Source organism: Lathyrus oleraceus, chromosome 6, assembly GCF_024323335.1.
Source record: "Lathyrus oleraceus cultivar Zhongwan6 chromosome 6, CAAS_Psat_ZW6_1.0, whole genome shotgun sequence".
NCBI lineage: Eukaryota > Viridiplantae > Streptophyta > Magnoliopsida > Fabales > Fabaceae > Lathyrus > Lathyrus oleraceus.
In genome coordinates, this window is record NC_066584.1 from 159,966,038 (window position 1) to 159,982,969 (window position 16,932).

The 16,932-nt window shown below is 33.4% G+C and overlaps 1 protein-coding gene across 3 annotated transcripts; it reads left to right on the forward strand.

Moving 5' to 3' along the window:
* Positions 1-3,457: 3,457 nt before the first annotated feature.
* Positions 3,458-8,090, forward strand: LOC127092379 (uncharacterized). 3 transcript variants are annotated; one of them, XM_051031241.1, is made up of 10 exons: positions 3,458-3,698; positions 3,958-4,117; positions 4,713-4,828; positions 5,512-5,620; positions 5,737-5,776; positions 6,083-6,172; positions 6,272-6,371; positions 6,507-6,646; positions 6,767-6,869; positions 6,984-8,090. In XM_051031241.1, exons 2-10 carry the CDS (start codon positions 3,979-3,981, stop codon positions 7,758-7,760), a joined length of 1,614 nt encoding a protein of 537 aa, XP_050887198.1. In that variant the 5' UTR covers positions 3,458-3,698; positions 3,958-3,978; the 3' UTR covers positions 7,761-8,090. The 3 variants fall into 3 exon arrangements, with proteins under 3 accessions (XP_050887198.1, XP_050887197.1, XP_050887199.1); XM_051031240.1 differs by having other exon boundaries at positions 3,458-4,117; XM_051031242.1 differs by lacking the exon at positions 3,958-4,117 and having other exon boundaries at positions 3,459-3,698.
* The last annotated feature ends 8,842 nt before the right edge of the window (positions 8,091-16,932 follow it).

Consider the following 16,932-nt stretch of genomic DNA (forward strand, 5'->3'; position numbering starts at 1 on the left):
ACTGAGAGATATGTAGAAGCAAAATTCAACATCTTGTAAAACACCCTAATAACAAATTCATTTTTATCTTTTTTTTTTTAAAATATGTCGTAATAATTAGAAAAATTCAAAAATACCATAGTCTAACGCTCTTATTCGCTAAACTAATTAAACGATTTTCGTTGATTACAACGGATGTCGCGGGGTGCTAATATCTGATTTGATTCGAGGTACATGTTTTATTAATAATATTCAATTTATTACTATTATTGATACAGATGCAACACGTTCGTTTTTATCTGTTGAGTGTGTGTCAAGATTGAATTTGGAAGTGTCTGCTATGAGTGGTAACATAGTCATTGATACCCCCGCTAATGGTTCAGTGACTACTTTGTTGGTGTGTTTGAATTATCCTTTGATAATTTATGATATAGATTTTGGGATTGACTTGGTTTGTTTGCCTCTAAGTCAACTCGATGTTATTCTTGTAATGAATGAGTTGGAGTTCAACCAAGTGTTTATCAATTGTTTTGATAAATCGTTAAAGTTCCTTGAATCTGAGGATATACGAAGTCGAGTTTCATGACAGCGATAGCGGTAGGGATGTCGTTGAGAGAAAGAGTGATCAAGTGTTCATGGTGTTCGCGTCCTTGAGAAGGGGAAGCAAGAGAATGATTACAAATCTACCTATTATGTGTGAGTTTCCTAAGGTGTTCCCAAATGAAATTAGTGATTTTCCGCTGGAGCGCGAAGTTAAGTTCCATAGACTTAGTACCTAGTACTAGTCATGTATCGACGGCGCTGTATAGGATGTATTCTTCTGAGCTGAAGAAATAGTTGTAGGAGAATTGCCATCCAAGGCGCAGCGGAATTTAAAAATTTCTCCATTTAGTGATCCTTACGAATGGGCATGATCAGTGATAGAATCGTTACCTCTTGTGGCGATTCAAACCTTTGGTGCAGATCTCTGATAATGATCAAAACCTTTGATACAGATCCACGGGACGATCACGAACGTTGAACGATGACAACGTCTCTACTCAGTCCACACGAACAGATTCCTTCAATCGCAGTGCTAGCTGTTACGAATGAAGGCTTTGAGTGAGAGAAAGAGGGAAACAAAATTCCAAGTCTCTACTTGAATTTCAGTCTGAGTGGAGTGGAGTGTCAATGCTTCTACCCAAGGGGTTCTATTTATAGAACCACTTGTGTGGGCTTCAAGCTAAAAAGCCCACTTAAGTGTATTTTGGCCCATATCTTATAATATGCCCAAAATCACTTAAGTATTTGGTACCTTACCATATTTCGTCTCCCACTTAAGTGCACCGTACCTTACGGTGTTCCTTAGTTACTCTATCTCTCATCAATCCGTGCTTTGTGTGTGACCCTATAGGTTTTCGCGGCGTTGACAATTATATTAAATCACGCATTTAACATAATAAACAGTGAGCGGTATCTAGCAACACATCACTGCTACCCAAGTCACGAAAATGTCATGTGATCTGACAAAACCTCCTGTGATAATAATTATGTGTATAATTACCCCTTTGCCCTTATGTCTATATTGAACACAAGGTATAGACCGTGTCATCCTTGTCCAGTTCAATATTGGGCCCATAGACATTTATCCTGTTACGCAGGATGGGCAAATTCCATCTAGGACACTCATGTCCCTCAGCATGCTTTGTGGAGTACCCATCAACTGTCTTTATGGTTATCCAGTTACGGACAACGTTGGATCAGCAACAAAGCACTCGACTCTACATCTAGGATCCATAGTGGTTTCAAGTCGAAGAGTGGTATACACTATTATCACCATGAGAATAACTTATGACACTTTGCATAACTTTCTATATAGTATTCTCATAGCGGGTCAATCCGGTATAAATATTACTCCTAATATTCATACCTATGTTTAAGACTTGATAACTCTTTATCCATGATCCATGAGATGTGATCATCAGTCTACAAATATAATAGTCTTAATGCTTTAATGTTATCCCACTTCACACTAAAGCTCGACTACAGATACTTTAAGAATATTGTCCTTATGTTTAATGTGTTCTCATGATTAAGTCACACTTAATACATTAAACGGACTATCTATTCCAGGGACTTTATTAATCAACCATAATAAAGAAAATGCCTTTAAATAATTCGATACAAGTACCAAAAGTATTGGCCTCTAGGGCTTACACCAACAATAGTTAGAGGATTTGCTTGAGGAGAAGTTTGTTCAACCAAGTGTTTCACCGCGGGGAGCGTTGATGCTATTAATTAAGAAGAAATATGGTAACATGAGATTGTGTGTTGACTATCGACAATTGAATAAGGTTACTATCAAGAATAAGTATCCGCTTCCCAGAATTGATGATCTGATGGATCAGTTGGTTGGTTTTTGCATGCTTAGAAAGATTATTTTATGTTCGGATAATCATCAGATTTGTGTGAAGTCAGACAATGTTCCGAAGACTGCATTCAGGATGAGATATGGTTACTATGAGTATTATGTGATTTCGTTTGGTGTGTCTAATGTGTCTTGAGTGTTTATGGAATATATGAATAAGATATTTCATCCTTATCTAGATCGATTTGTGGTTGTACTCAACGATAATATTTGGATATATTCGAAGTTTGATGAAGAGCATGCATATCATCTGAGAGTGGTGTTGCAAACCTTGAAAGAGAAGAAGTTGTATGCGAAGTTATCCAAGTGTAGTTTTGGTTGAAGGAAGTGAGTTTTGTTTGGTCATGTGATATCTAGTGGTGGTATCGTCGTGGATCCATCGAAGAAAGATGCAGTGTTGAATGAGAAACTCTGAAGTCTGTTAGTGAGATTATAAATTTTCTTGGTTTGGCTGAGTATTACTGAAAATTCATCAAAGGCTTTTAGAAATTGTCTAGCTGGAACAAGTTGTAGTTACTCCTTAGTTCTATAGAAAATAAAAAATTTCGACAATCTAACACACATAGATACCCCGTTAACCCCCTAGACAACATTTCCAACAACTAGAAACATTTTATATTTTTATCGTGGTGTCTTATTAATACATTAAAAAACTAATGACTCAACAATAATTTTTTTTAACCCACTTAATATTAATCCAATCCATACAATTTTTTAATATTTTATTAATATATTGGTGGCAACTGCAAAACATTTTAAAAAAATTATTCAATTACCTTTAGATAAACAATATCAAATCTAAACCGTTCATATTTTTTACTATTATTTCAATAGTAAAAATTAATATTTTTCTATACTAGAAAATGATTCATCTTTCCCATTGTAAATTATATATAACATAGAAGGCATAAGTTAAGAGATAAATATAGCAAAAAGTTATTGAAAATTATGTCTTAAATTTAATACAACTTTATAATTAATATTTTTATTGTTTTTTCAATAGGAAATTTTTATTTGTGGAATTTTTAAATTGTACCCTTAATTATTATTATTTTTTGTTAGTTAAGACAATGAACAGAATTTTTCATTTTCCTTCCGAAGAAAAAGGTCGTTGGGAAAGTTCGACTTTTCTTATATGAACTCAACAAAAGTCACATAAACCTTTTGGCTGTGTATCCGATTTGTTGTTCCATCGCATCAACTGAATCTGTCTTGAATATTGGATCTCCGTTTTAGATCTTCCTTTTCCTTATTCTAGATTCTTCTCCTCACACCATCATCACTACTTCAGCTGCTGCTGCTTCATCTTTTGGTATTGAATTTGATTTTCATGTGCATGTTGACTTCAATATGGAATTAGGTTTTTGTTTTGACTTTTTCTGGTTTGTTGGAAACTTATTCAATCTTTGTTTGTTAGCAATTTGTTGTATTTTACTATGAATGATGTGACGAGAACTATATTATGCCTGATTTGTTATCTTGTTTAACCATATGTTGTGGTCAATTTTGGATGAGTTTGGGAATAATATGAATGGTTGGAATCTTTGCCTGATATGAATTTTTGAGAAAAGGTTTCTCAAATATACACGAAAATGGAGAAGAAACGAAAGATTATGCAGTATAGGGAGAGGCTGGATAGGACTCTTGCCTCTGATGATCTTACAAATGTTGAGATACTCAAAAAGCTTGTAAAAAGTCAACTCCTACCTTCATCAGAGCTAGAAGATGAAGGTGATTAACATTCTTTAATTTTTTTCGGAGTAAATAGTTAATTTCACGCCTAAATGTGTGTGGCGTTGTCAATGTAGTTTGGAATGTCCCCCGGTTGCCTTTTGATAGTAGTAATTTATGGACCAAACTCAGGTCTCTGGACTGTCTTAAGTTTTTGGATGTGCTGTGTAGGTTAACCACAGCTGAAGTGTTATTGCAAATCATATAGGGGCCTATTTTATCATGGTTTAATCGTGAAAAATATTTTATGAGGCCCTTTATAGGCACAGTTTAAACGTGTCAAACTATGGGCCCTGAGCGGTAGCATGCTTTGCACGCCCTCGAAGATGGTCCTGACCAAACTGATATACAAAAGGCACATTTAAAGATTAAACTAACTAAAAAAGAAACACTCTAGGACTATATTGACTAAGAAGTGATACATTTGGGAATATTTTGTACTTTCGATACACTTGGAGACTATAGTGATAACGTCGCACACATTCAAGGACAAAAATGACTGTTTACGCTTTCTTTTGAAATCATTTAGGAAGAACTTGTATCAGCTTGGTGGAAAAGTTATTTTAGTTTCTTAGCTTTGTTTGGTTTTGTGTAGGATATAAGGAGAAATTAATAGAACGTAAGACTGCAGAAATATCTAACTTTCTTGATATGTTGAGGAGTGCTTCAGATGATGGTGGACTGTCTAATACACCACATAACGATTGGAAAGTATGTTATTCATTCTCTGGCTTCTGCTGTTTCACTATGCTTTGTTTTCATGATAAACTGTTTTTCCCCTTATATATGCGATCTTCCATTCATTTAGATCTCGAATTGTTTTGTTTTGTATGCCTAAGTTTAATTGATAACTTCCTTTCATAGAAATGTCGGCTCTGTGATTTCTGTCAACAGTGCTCTATTGTTTAAAATTCAATGGACTAATGCAATCTTCGTGTCACATTTGTATCGTGAATCTTTAATGTTTAGGATGAAGATACTTGGGGTGTGTTTGAATGAGTTTTAATTTATAGTTTTTAAAAACTATTTTGTAAATCAATTTTAAAAGAGTTTTGAAGAAATAAAAATAAAATAAAACATGTTTGGTCATTCTACTTTTAAAAATCGTTTTAAAAAGTGTACCACTTTTCCTTATTTTTTCCTCTTCATAATTTCCAAAACTGAAAATCAAAAATCAAAACCTCTAAAACCTGTTTTAGTTTTTTAGTTTTTAAAACTCTCAAATAGAGAATAGTTTTCAAAAACAATTTTATAAAATTAAACTACCAAACAAATTTTATTATTTTCAAATTTTAAAAACTAAAAACAGTTTTACAAAACCAAATCAAACAGGCCCTTGATATTTTGTAATCAAGTTAACAAGTCGCAGTTGATAATTTTACTTCTTCCAATAGTTAAAACAGGATAGTGACGAGTTTCGTGTTATGTATCGTCAAGGACTGGAGGGAACTCCCTTTCATACAATGCTAGTGGAAGGCTTTGTGGATGGACCTGTTGATGTTTGTAAGTCACACCGGGGCAAACGAAAAGTTTTATCATCGGCCTTTTTTGACAAACTTCAAAAACCATATTATTGATATCAACGCGAAAATCTGAACGAGTTATTTTCATCATTGCAGGTTTATGTATCTCATGGCAGACCTCTCTTTACAAAAAATGGTGAGAACTATTTTGTGTTATATGCTATGAAGCACAGACATAGGCACCGGACACACACCGACATATAGACACCGGTAATAATTTTAGAAAATGAACAAAATTGAACATAATCACCAGTGTCGATGTTGTGTCGGAAACAGACACGCTTTTTTTCAGAGGTGCCGGTGCTACAGAGGTTATGTCTCAGTTATTTTCTTGATACTATGAAGCATTGAAACCCAACACCGGACACGATTTGAATCTATAGTGCCGGTGCTACATGAATTCATACTTCAATCTGACACCCTTTAAACAATGCTCATTTAGGTGGCCTCAATCTACTATCCCTACTTTCAAAATCTTATCCAGTGAATGTTTACAGAAGGTCCAGATTGGGGAACAGATATCACTAGTGAGGTATGTGATGCCAGCATTAACTAAAACTATCACTTTTCGATCCCCCTTTGACGGTTTTCATTTCTAAATTCCGATTTTGCTCTGAATTTTGTAAGAAAGGATGAAGGTTTCGTGGCCTCTGTCTATGAGGGAAGCTGTAGTGCACTATTATCTGTTTGAGTACTTTCAAGAGGACTTAGTTGTTGTTCTTACGAATTCGGTAATCATCTGGGCCTTTCATTACTTTTTAATTCTAGAGAAGCTTTTTATTTTCTTCTAAAAGTATTTTTTTAGAGAAAGTTAATTATAGACTAGATTGAGGTTTTCAATAAATTTGTGCTTAACTTGTTCTCAGGTTCCTGATTCAAAGAGTGTCGCGGAGACTCTTTCTAGTTTCAATGATGAAGCAATTCCTGAAGCAAACGATGTCGTGAGAATTGATTTAGTGGGAGGGTTTGCTTTGCAAAAGTGTACACCGGAAAGAAGTTACTTTCGGTGAGTTTTACTTTTAGGTGTAGTTTAGCATAACAATTATGGTTTAACTGAAATGGAACGGTACCACAACGAAAACGATTTTTAATATGAAATCCTAATTCAATAGTTAAAATTTTGTAGGACAATAGCAAATATGGATGTAAAGGTGGATTTTGTTCCTCCTTCTTTGATAAACTTTATTTCAAGGCAACTCATTGGCAACGGTTTCAGGCTTTATCAGAAGGTTGCAGTTCCTTTTCGGTTATACTTTGACATTCAACTTCTTTTACGCTTGAATTACTATTTGGTACTGTTTTCTATCATCTTTCGAAATTAATCTATTATGATAATATTATAGGTTGTGGCTTCTGTGATGAGCCAAGATAAAGAAGAATTCAGCAAGGCCTTGGGGGATCCGTTATATGCTAGAATTCGCGAGGCTTTATATAGTACGAGTAGCGGGGAGCTTCCGCAAGTTGCAAGAATTCACCCTGCTGAAGATCTTGTTGAAAGTAAGAAGGGTGAAGTAAAAGTTGCAAATAATGTCGTGCCATCAGCAACGAATGCAACAGTACTAGAAAATAGTGAAACGTTTGGTGAGATTGTAGAATTAGGTAAGGAAGAGATTGTAGAAAGTGTGGAGAACAATGTGAAAGCAAATGACATTCCAAATGACAAAGTTGGTGGAGTTGCACAAAATGGTAAGAGGGGTGTATATATCCGCTCGGAGGTCGAACAGGCTCTAGAAACATTAGACAAGGCCATTTCAATGGTTAGGGAATACCGGTTACGTTCCCCGATTGTGACTTCTAGCTTTGCCAATGAAGAGTCACCTTGCATGAAAAAATATGGGCGAGTTGATTCGTTTTCCATAAAAACGGTTAAACCTTGTGATCAAAATGAGGTTAGTGTTAGTTCATATTCTTTGGAAAATGGAGGAATTCTGGACCAATCAACACGCCGCAGCAACAAGCAACTAAACACTGATTTGGTTCAAGGCATCTCTTCAGATGACAAAGGCAAGTCCAGAATGAAGAAAAAAACCAACGCCGTTCTAAATCAAGGTATGTCTTCAAATAAACCAAAGAAGTTGAGCAGGCATAGAAAATATTTGTGCTGTAGTTTTCCGCATTAACCAAAAGGCGAAAGCTTAATGGTTAAGAGGAGAGGAAAGAAGACATGAGATTTTGAGCCTTTGAGGCATATTGTCAAGATGTAACACCAAATCTCAGTAACTTATTACACGTTTTGTATACCATAGGGGATGATTTAATAATGGTTAGGTTGTCAAATATACGTATACAAGGTTCTCCTTGAACCAAAATGGTGCTGCAATTAGTACATATTTGGGTCTTATTATTACCATTTAGTTGGACGTTTGATCCATTGTGGTGTATATAGAAAAAATATTTATTAGAAGAGGATTGTCCTTCAAGTACATATATAAAAATTAATTAAAAAATTATTGAATGGTGTTGAGTTTCACATGACCCTCTCCAGTCAAAAATTCACCGGCCCGTTGGGGTAGTTTGATTTACACCAAAAGGATTGTCCTTTTTGTCTTGTTGTAATCGCTTTTTCCACTTATTGTTCTACTAACCATGTAATGCATGGAGACTATCTTGTGTTTGTCGATCTATCTTTATAATGCCTCATCAAATTAGAACTGCAAACTTGTGGATGGAAATATTCTTCGTAACCTCTTTTTTATACTATTTTTTAATGTTGTGTGCCTCATTTTTATAAATTCTTAGGTATCATTGGTTGGGTAAGGTACCCTATCCAGGCGGTCCAATAATAAATTGTCGGTAAAATTACGGTCCTTTAAATTATTTTTTTAACAGTTTGGTTTTTTTTTTTTAAAAATTGTTTTAAAATTCTTTTGTAACGATTTAGGTTTCTAAGTTATCAAATGTTGCAGTGTTATTCTATTATAACAGAGGAAAAATGTAAATTATGAACGTAATTATTTTGAATGATACGAAAATGAAAAAATATAATAAAAGATATAACAATTATATATTTTAAAATATAAAATAAATGATGTGAAATCACTTTAAAAGACTAAATTATTACCAAAAATTTTTTAAAAAACTTATAAAAAAATGTAACTTAAAAAGGATTTTGTCTAAATTGTCACGGTATAATTGTCATTTAATAAAAGCTAACCTATGGCATTTTATGCTTTGAATATTTTGTATATGAATCGAAATTTCTATACACTTCACCTAAATGTTTCACATTCCCACTTTGTTTGTGGATTATTGTCTACGATCCATCTTTTCTTCTTATATGTTACAATATTTTATGATTTTTCATTGTTGTTTTTACTTATGTGCTATTGGTATGGTATAGGTTAAGGATTTTTCATTGTTGTTTTTACTTATGCGCTATTGGTATGGTATAAGTTAAGGATGATAAAATGAGTTGTGGTATGTCGGTTTATGATTTTGTTAAGGATGATAAAATGGGTTGTGGCATGCCGGTTTATGATTTTGTTAAAGATGATAAAATGGGTTGTGGCATGCCGGTTTATGATTTTTCATTGTTGTTTTTAATTATGCGCTATTGGTATGGTATAGGTTAAGGGTGATAAAATGGATTGTGGCATGTTGGTTCGGTTCACACATCCGTTAAAAATGGTGGGTTGGATTAGAATTTTGCGTCCGTCTACCCGTTCACCCCGCCTCAATTTACACTTGCATTGCCTTAAATCCGTCAAAATAATGGGCAGATTGACCCGCTAGTCTGTCAACCTAATTATCAAACACTCAAAATATTTATTTTGGTTGATTGAAGATTAATACTTGAATTATAGTTTTGAGATATTTATTGATGATTCTATTTTATATATTTATTTATGAATATATGTAATATTTTTTTAAGTAAAATTTATTAAAAAGATATTTTATAAAAAATTATTCTTATTTTGAAAAATCTAATTGAAATATAAAAATAAGCCTATTAATTTATTAAAAAAAAATAGATAGGCAAATCCGTCGTCCGTCAACCCGCTACCTTGGTGGGACGACAAGATTTTTAAATTAAATTTCATTTGGCGGGCTTGCCCGTCCCGTCTCCTTTTTTGGCGGATTTAAGACGGGACAGGACATACCCATTTTATATCCCTAATATAGATATATGTAGTGTCGGCCCTACCTCAAGTTGAATGAGTTTGGGGATTGTTTTTTCTTAAAAAAATCTATAAATATCTGGAATAATACAAAATTAATTTCCTGAGTTTCCTGGTACACATCAAAATAATTTCTCAATGAGCAATTTTTATTTTATGGAAGCTAACATTTGTATTAATAAAAGGGTGAATTCGTATATTAAATTTTAAATTAATCGATAAGACACATTTTAAATTCATAATAGTACATTTATTTTAATATTTAGTAGATATTATGAAAGTTACCTTTTGTATTAATATTTAGAATAATATTTTTTTCTCATGGGAAGAATTTTTATTAAAAATTAGATATACTTGATAAAATGTAAACATTAAGTCAAAATATTATACACTTATTAATTCAATCAAAATACATATCATATATTATTCACAAAATACAAAAAACAAAGTTAATTGTTGAGTATATCTGACCCTCCGATTCCTCCTCTACCTTCTGTACCATAAAATATTTTGTGTCTCGACTATCATGGTTTCGTGGTTCTTTTTCATAAATGTCTTCCTAAAACACTCTATATATTAGCTTGTTTAATAGCCAGACATAATGTGATGTGTCTCGTTAACCTTTTGTAAGATACATCACTATTTTAAATAACAAAATTTAAAATAATCATATTGATGCATATGTTAAACATATAACAAATTCAGAAAAACAAACTCCTGTTAAACATAAAATTTCTCTACTTCAACATACTAATTATTTCAAATTGCAAATTTTAAAATAACCATATTGTTGCAAATGTTAAACATATAACAAGTTAATCCAAATTCACCGTAAAATATAAAATTTTCTCTAGTTCAACATATATTTCAAATAACAAAATTTAAAATAATCATATTGTTGGAGATGTTAAACATATAACAAGTTAAACAAAACTTCCGATTAGATATAAAATTTTCTCTACTTCAATATACTAACTATTTCAAATAACAAAATTTAAAATAACCATATTATTATAGATGTTAAACATATAACAAGCTAAGCAAACTTCTGTTAGATATAAAATATTCTCTACTTCAACATACTAACTATTGTATTTTAATATAACATTGAAATATATGATAATTTTTTTACATTATTCATTATAATTATTGGTGTATTTTCTTTACAATAAATGCAAAATAAATTATAATAACACGTGTGATTTGTGGGTGGGTGGTGGTAAATCAACTCATATTTACCAATTCAACTTATTAAAATTAGAGTTTGAATAACTTTGAAATATAAAGAGTGATTGTCTCATGGTTTAATTAATAGGCTCTGATTGCATATTATAATTAAAGTTTGGTCTAATTTATTTCTATCAAATCAATTTGGAAAGTGATAGATATCATTGTATATAAACTCTTTAAACATTCTATTTCCAATCATTGTGGAAAATAGAACTCATGAAGTCATTTTTCATTTCATCCATTTAGCTTAAATTCGATGATTACACGCTCTTCTATTTTTCATATTAGAGATTTAAAATATTTAAATCGCATGACTTATGAGATGATATGGTCTCAAACTTTCAATTATAAATTAAAAACGCTTCTCCTTTTGTTGAAATTATATTCCATATACTCTATCTTACTTATGCTTAGGCGAAAGTCATACATTTCTAAAGCTCGTCTCAATGTCTCAAATCTTTTATTTAGATCCCCATTCAACTCTCCAAGTAGAACTATATCATTTGTAAAAAAGTATACATCTCGGTGATAGCTTTTGAATGTGTTTCATGAGTACATCCAAAATTAAAATAAAAAGGTAGATGCTTAGAGTTAAAACTTGATGCAAACCTATTATAATGGGGAAATGGTTCGCCTCTTCATCATGTGTCTACACACTAGTCGATATTCCATCATACATCTATTGGATAACTCAAATATATGCAACCCTAACCCCTTTCTTCTCTAGGGTTTTCACAAAATCTATCTAGAAACTCTATCATACATCTCTTCCAAGTCAATAAAAATTAAGTGCAAGTCTTGTTGGTTCATCCGGTACTGCTCAATCACACACCGTAAAAAATAGTTGGCTTCCATGGTCGACCTCCAAAGCATAAAATTAAATTGATTCTCAATGATTTTACTCTCTTTTCTTAGTCTCCTTCAATCACTCTTTCTCATAATTTCATGGTATGAATCATTAGATTAACCCCCTATAACTTGTACAATTTTGTATATCCTCATTGTTATTATAAATTGGAAATAAAGTGCTTATTCTCCTTTTATTCGAAATTTGTTTTGACCTTATAATTTTGTAAAAGAGTTTCGTGAGCCCCTCAATAACTCTATTTTCAATAATTTTCCACACTTTAATATGTATGTCTTTTGGCCCCACCGTCTCACTACTACTTGTTAGAACAAGATTTGATTCTGCCTCTATATCTTGAGTTTTGATGATAACAATGTTGTATTTGTGTGAGAACAATTTTGGTACCCTAATGGTTTGTTATTGTGTAGCTTTAACAACCAGTTATGATTCTGATCATATAATGTGCAACATCATCAATTTCTAAAATTTATGTTCCAAATACGCTTCTGCGCTGCAATTAGAAGTTCTGAAAGACGTCAATATTACTACTGCAATGTTCTTTCTGCTTTTGTGTTATTTCACCCATCAGAAGCTTCTGAGGAGACTCTATATTGTTGTTGCAATGTTCTCTTAGTTCTTGATTCTGGACGTGACTCTGATCACAAAACTTCTGAAGAATGACAAGCTTCTGAAGTTGTGTTATGTAGCTGAAGATTCTGAAGATCTCAAGACAGACGATTGGAGTTATTAAGGTTCTGACTGAGGATTTTGAAGACTCTGAAGATTCTGAAGATACTGAAGAAATCAAGACAGACTACTGACGCTGTCAAGGTTCTGACCCAAGGTTCTGAAGTTTCTGAATCTAGCTCTCTACTTCTTCACTTCATGCTTCAATTATCTTTTATCAGAAGCCAATGAATATCAAGATAAGATCAAATGGGAACGTGATCAAATAGTACATAGTACAAATCAAACAACCTTTCCACTTGATTTCGTGGGTAAGGACTGTACAATTCATCACACCTGTCACTGAATTTGTGGGCGAAAGGACAGTACATGGTATCATTCCTTTCTCATCCAACAGTGTACAACCGCTCAAGGAGCTTTCCCCATTTTCTCCTCCAACGGTCACATGCTTCTCTATATAAGCATGCATTGGAGACTTGAAGAAAACGTTGATCTACACAAGTATTTTGACAAGTTATTTTTCTTTGTGAAAAGCTATCATCTTTTGTATACAGTATTCTTTAAGTATTTGTTATTTATTTGTATAAAATTTGCTTGTGTAGAAGCATATTGTAACACACTAAATATTCTTCAAACTATTTGATTTAATCCTTAAGGAGGTTATCCTTGAGAAGACAAAGAAAGTTGTTCTTTGTGAGTCCTTAAGGAGACTAAGGTTTAGTTGGATCCTTGAGAAGACAAAGAAGGTTACTTTTTATGTTTATTGTAATTTGTTGATTATAGTGGATTACGTCCTTGTGTATAAGACAAATCACCTTGACGGGTGGACTGGATTAGCTTTGAGTTTCAAGCGAACCAGGATAAAAATCTCAGTGTTTTTATCTCTTCATTGTTAAACTTGTTAGTGGTGTTTTTGTTTTAGAAAAATCTTTTGCTTGTAAAACCCAATTCAAAAACCCCCATTTTCTTGTGTTTTTCACACCTTCAATTGACATCAGAGCTCTGGTTCTGATTGTGATAATAGTTTTATCAACACCTCACAGTGTTCAGTACCAATCCAGTTGTGTGAGAAACAATGGTTGCCACTAACACTGCTAACATTGTTAATAATAATAATAGAGATCATGACAGTGCTAAACCACCTATTTTTGATGGTGAAGATTTTGACTACTGGAAAGACAGAATATAAAGTTTCTTTCTTGGTTACAATGTTGATATCTGGGATCTTGTAGTTGAATGCTACGTTCATCCAGTAAATGCTGAAGGAAATACTTTAGCAAGAAGTGTTATGTTTGATCAATAGAAGAAAGACTTCAAAAATCATCATAAGGCAAGAACCATATTGCTTAATGATATCTCTTATACGGAGTATGAGAAGATAACAAACAAAGATTTTACCAAGTCCATTTTTGACTCTCTGAGAATGACTCATGAGGGAAACACTCAAGTAAAGGAGACAAAGGTGTTGACCTTAATCCAGAAATATGAAGCTTTCAAGATGGAAGATTATGAAAAAGTTAAGATTATGTTCTCAAGGTTTCAGATGCTTGTTGCAGGGCTTAAGGTTCTGGACAAAGGGTACTCTACAACTGATCATGTCAAGAAAATTATTAGAAGTCTTCCCAAAAATTGGAGACCTATGGTAACTGCATTAAAACTGGCTAAATATCTCAATAACATTAGTATTGAAGAACCTGATAGTTCTTTAAGAAGTCACAAGATTGAGCTAGAAGAAGATGGACTTCAAAAGAGAGGTAAATTCATAGCTCTAAAATCCAAGCCTGAGAAGACTAAAGCATATCAAGATGAAGAAGAATCAGAAGGATCTGATGAAGACTCAAAAGATGATGATGAGTTGTCTCTAATCTCAAAGAGAGTTAGTAGACTCTGGAAACATAGGCAAAGTGGTCAAGGGAAATTCAAAGGAGTCAGAAGGACTGATGGTCACTTCGAGTCCTCATCTGGTCAAAAGAAGCAAACTTCTGGAAAAGAAGTTATCTGTTTCGAGTGTAAGGAGCCAGACCACTACAAGAATGACTGTCATAAACTGAAGAAGGACAGAAGGCCCAAGAAGAACTTCTCCAAAGTCAAGAAGGGGCTGATGGCTACCTGTGATGACTCAGAATCTGAAGAAGAAGATTCTGACAAAGAAAAAGCCAATGTTGCACTAGTGGCAACTACTGAGGATCCCACTAGCTCTGAGGAACCAGAAGACAAGGTTTTATAAGAATTAGAGGTATTCTCTAATCTATCTCGTTCTGATATTGGAATTTGTCTTTCTAAAATGCTGTAAAAGTACCAAAGTCTTTAAAGTAAAAATACAAGGACCTTAAAACAAGTCCAAGTAATTGCTTATGAAACTCAAAAAGAGCTTGAGAAAGATATTTCCTCTCTAAACGAAAAAATATTTTCTTTAGAAAGTAATAGCTTTGCTTTGAAAATCAAAATTTCAAAACTAGATGAGGAAATAACTTCAGAAGCTTCTGGTATTGATTGCATCATCAGATATGACAAAACATTTCAGTACTTTCTGGCTAAAAGCATATGTAGAAGAAAAATGGCTTCCTTGATCTATGGAGTTAGCATAAATGGAAAGAAAGGTTTGGGTTGAACATAATCTATAAAACCTGATGAAAGTCCTAAGGCCAAACCAAAACCACTCTATGTGCATTTCGTGATTGCTGGCACTGAGCTTGATACTTCTGCACATACACAAAAGCATACTAAGGATAAGAACTCTATTCTGAAACCTAAGTATCATGCACAAATCTCTTATGATTATCCTTCTGCTAAAAGACCTAAAGCTGTAAGAAACTCTGGAAAACTAACAAAAGAGGACCCAGAAAGTGGATACCTTAGGATAAAATAATTTTTGTTGCAGACATCCTTAACAGCTCAGCTAAGACACTAGTCATGGTACCTAGACAGTGGATGCTCGCGACACATGACAGGAAGAAGGTCTATGTTCCAGGATTTGGAACTTAAGCCTGAAGGCTTTGTTGGTTTCGGAGAAAACCAGAAGGGGAAGATCATTGGCTCTGGAACCATTGGTAATAGTAAACTTCCTTCTATTACTAATGTTCTTTTAGTTGATAGTATGATGCATAATCTATTGTCTATTAGCCAACTTAGTGACAATGGTTATGATATCATCTTTAATCAAAAGTCTTATAAGGCTGTTAGTCAGAAAGATGGCATAATCCTTTTTAACGAAAAGAGGAAAAACAACATTTATAAAATTAGACTTTCTGATCTTGATCTAAAATGTCTAATGTTTTTTAATGAGGAGCAATGGGTCTGGCATAGACGTTTGGGTCATGTCAGCATGAGAGGGATTTCTCAGCTAAATAATCTTGAATTAGTCAAAGGTCTATCCAAACTGAAGTTCGCTTCAGATGCTCTTTGTGAAGCATGTCATAAAGGCAAGTTTTCTAAAACATCTTTCAAAACTAAAATTGTTGTTTCTCCCTCTAGACCGTTAGAACTTATGCACATTGATTTGTTTGGACCAATGCAACTGCTTCTATCAATGGAAAGAAGTATGGATTAGTTATTTTTGATGACTACATTCGTTGGACATGGGTAAAGTTCTTAAAACACAAGGATGAGTCACACTCTGTGCTTTCTACCTTCTGCTCACTAGTGCAAGCAGAAATGAATTACAAAATAGTCAAAGTCAAAAGTGATCATGGCGGCGAATTTGAAAATAAAAATTTTGAAAATCTTTTTGATTCAAATGGAATTTCCCATGATTTCGCCTGTTCTAGAACTCCACAGCAAAATGGAGTTGTAGAAACGAAGAATAGTATATTGCAAGAAATGGTCTGCACCATGATCCAAGAAACTGATATGGCTAAGCATTTCTGGACAAAAGAAGTTAATACAACGTGTTATATTCAGAACATGATTTCTATCTAACCTATTATGTGGAAGAACAGAAAGCCCAACATTTCTTACTTTCATCCTTTTGAATGTGAATGCTTTATGTTAAACACTAAAGAGAATCTTGACAAGTTTGATCTAAGGCACAAAAGTGTTTATTGTTAGGATATTTTGAACGCTCTAAAGGCTACAGAATCTTTAATACATAAACACGAATTATTGAGGAATCAATTCATGTTAGATTCAATGATAAGCTTGACCCTGAAAAGTCAAAGCTAGTTGAGAAATTTGCAGATCTGAAGATCAACCTTTCAGAATCCAAAGATATTGTCTCTAGAGAAAAAGACTCAGAAGGCAAAGCCAAAGAATCTGAAGAAACGACTCAACTAGAAGAAATTATTGATCCAACTCGTCAGAAGAAGAGTAGATCAATAACTTCTCATTCTGAAGAATTGATTCTGGAGACAAGAATGCTCCAGTCAGAACTAGATCTTCATTCATACCTTCTGAAGAGACTCTTCTAGGTTT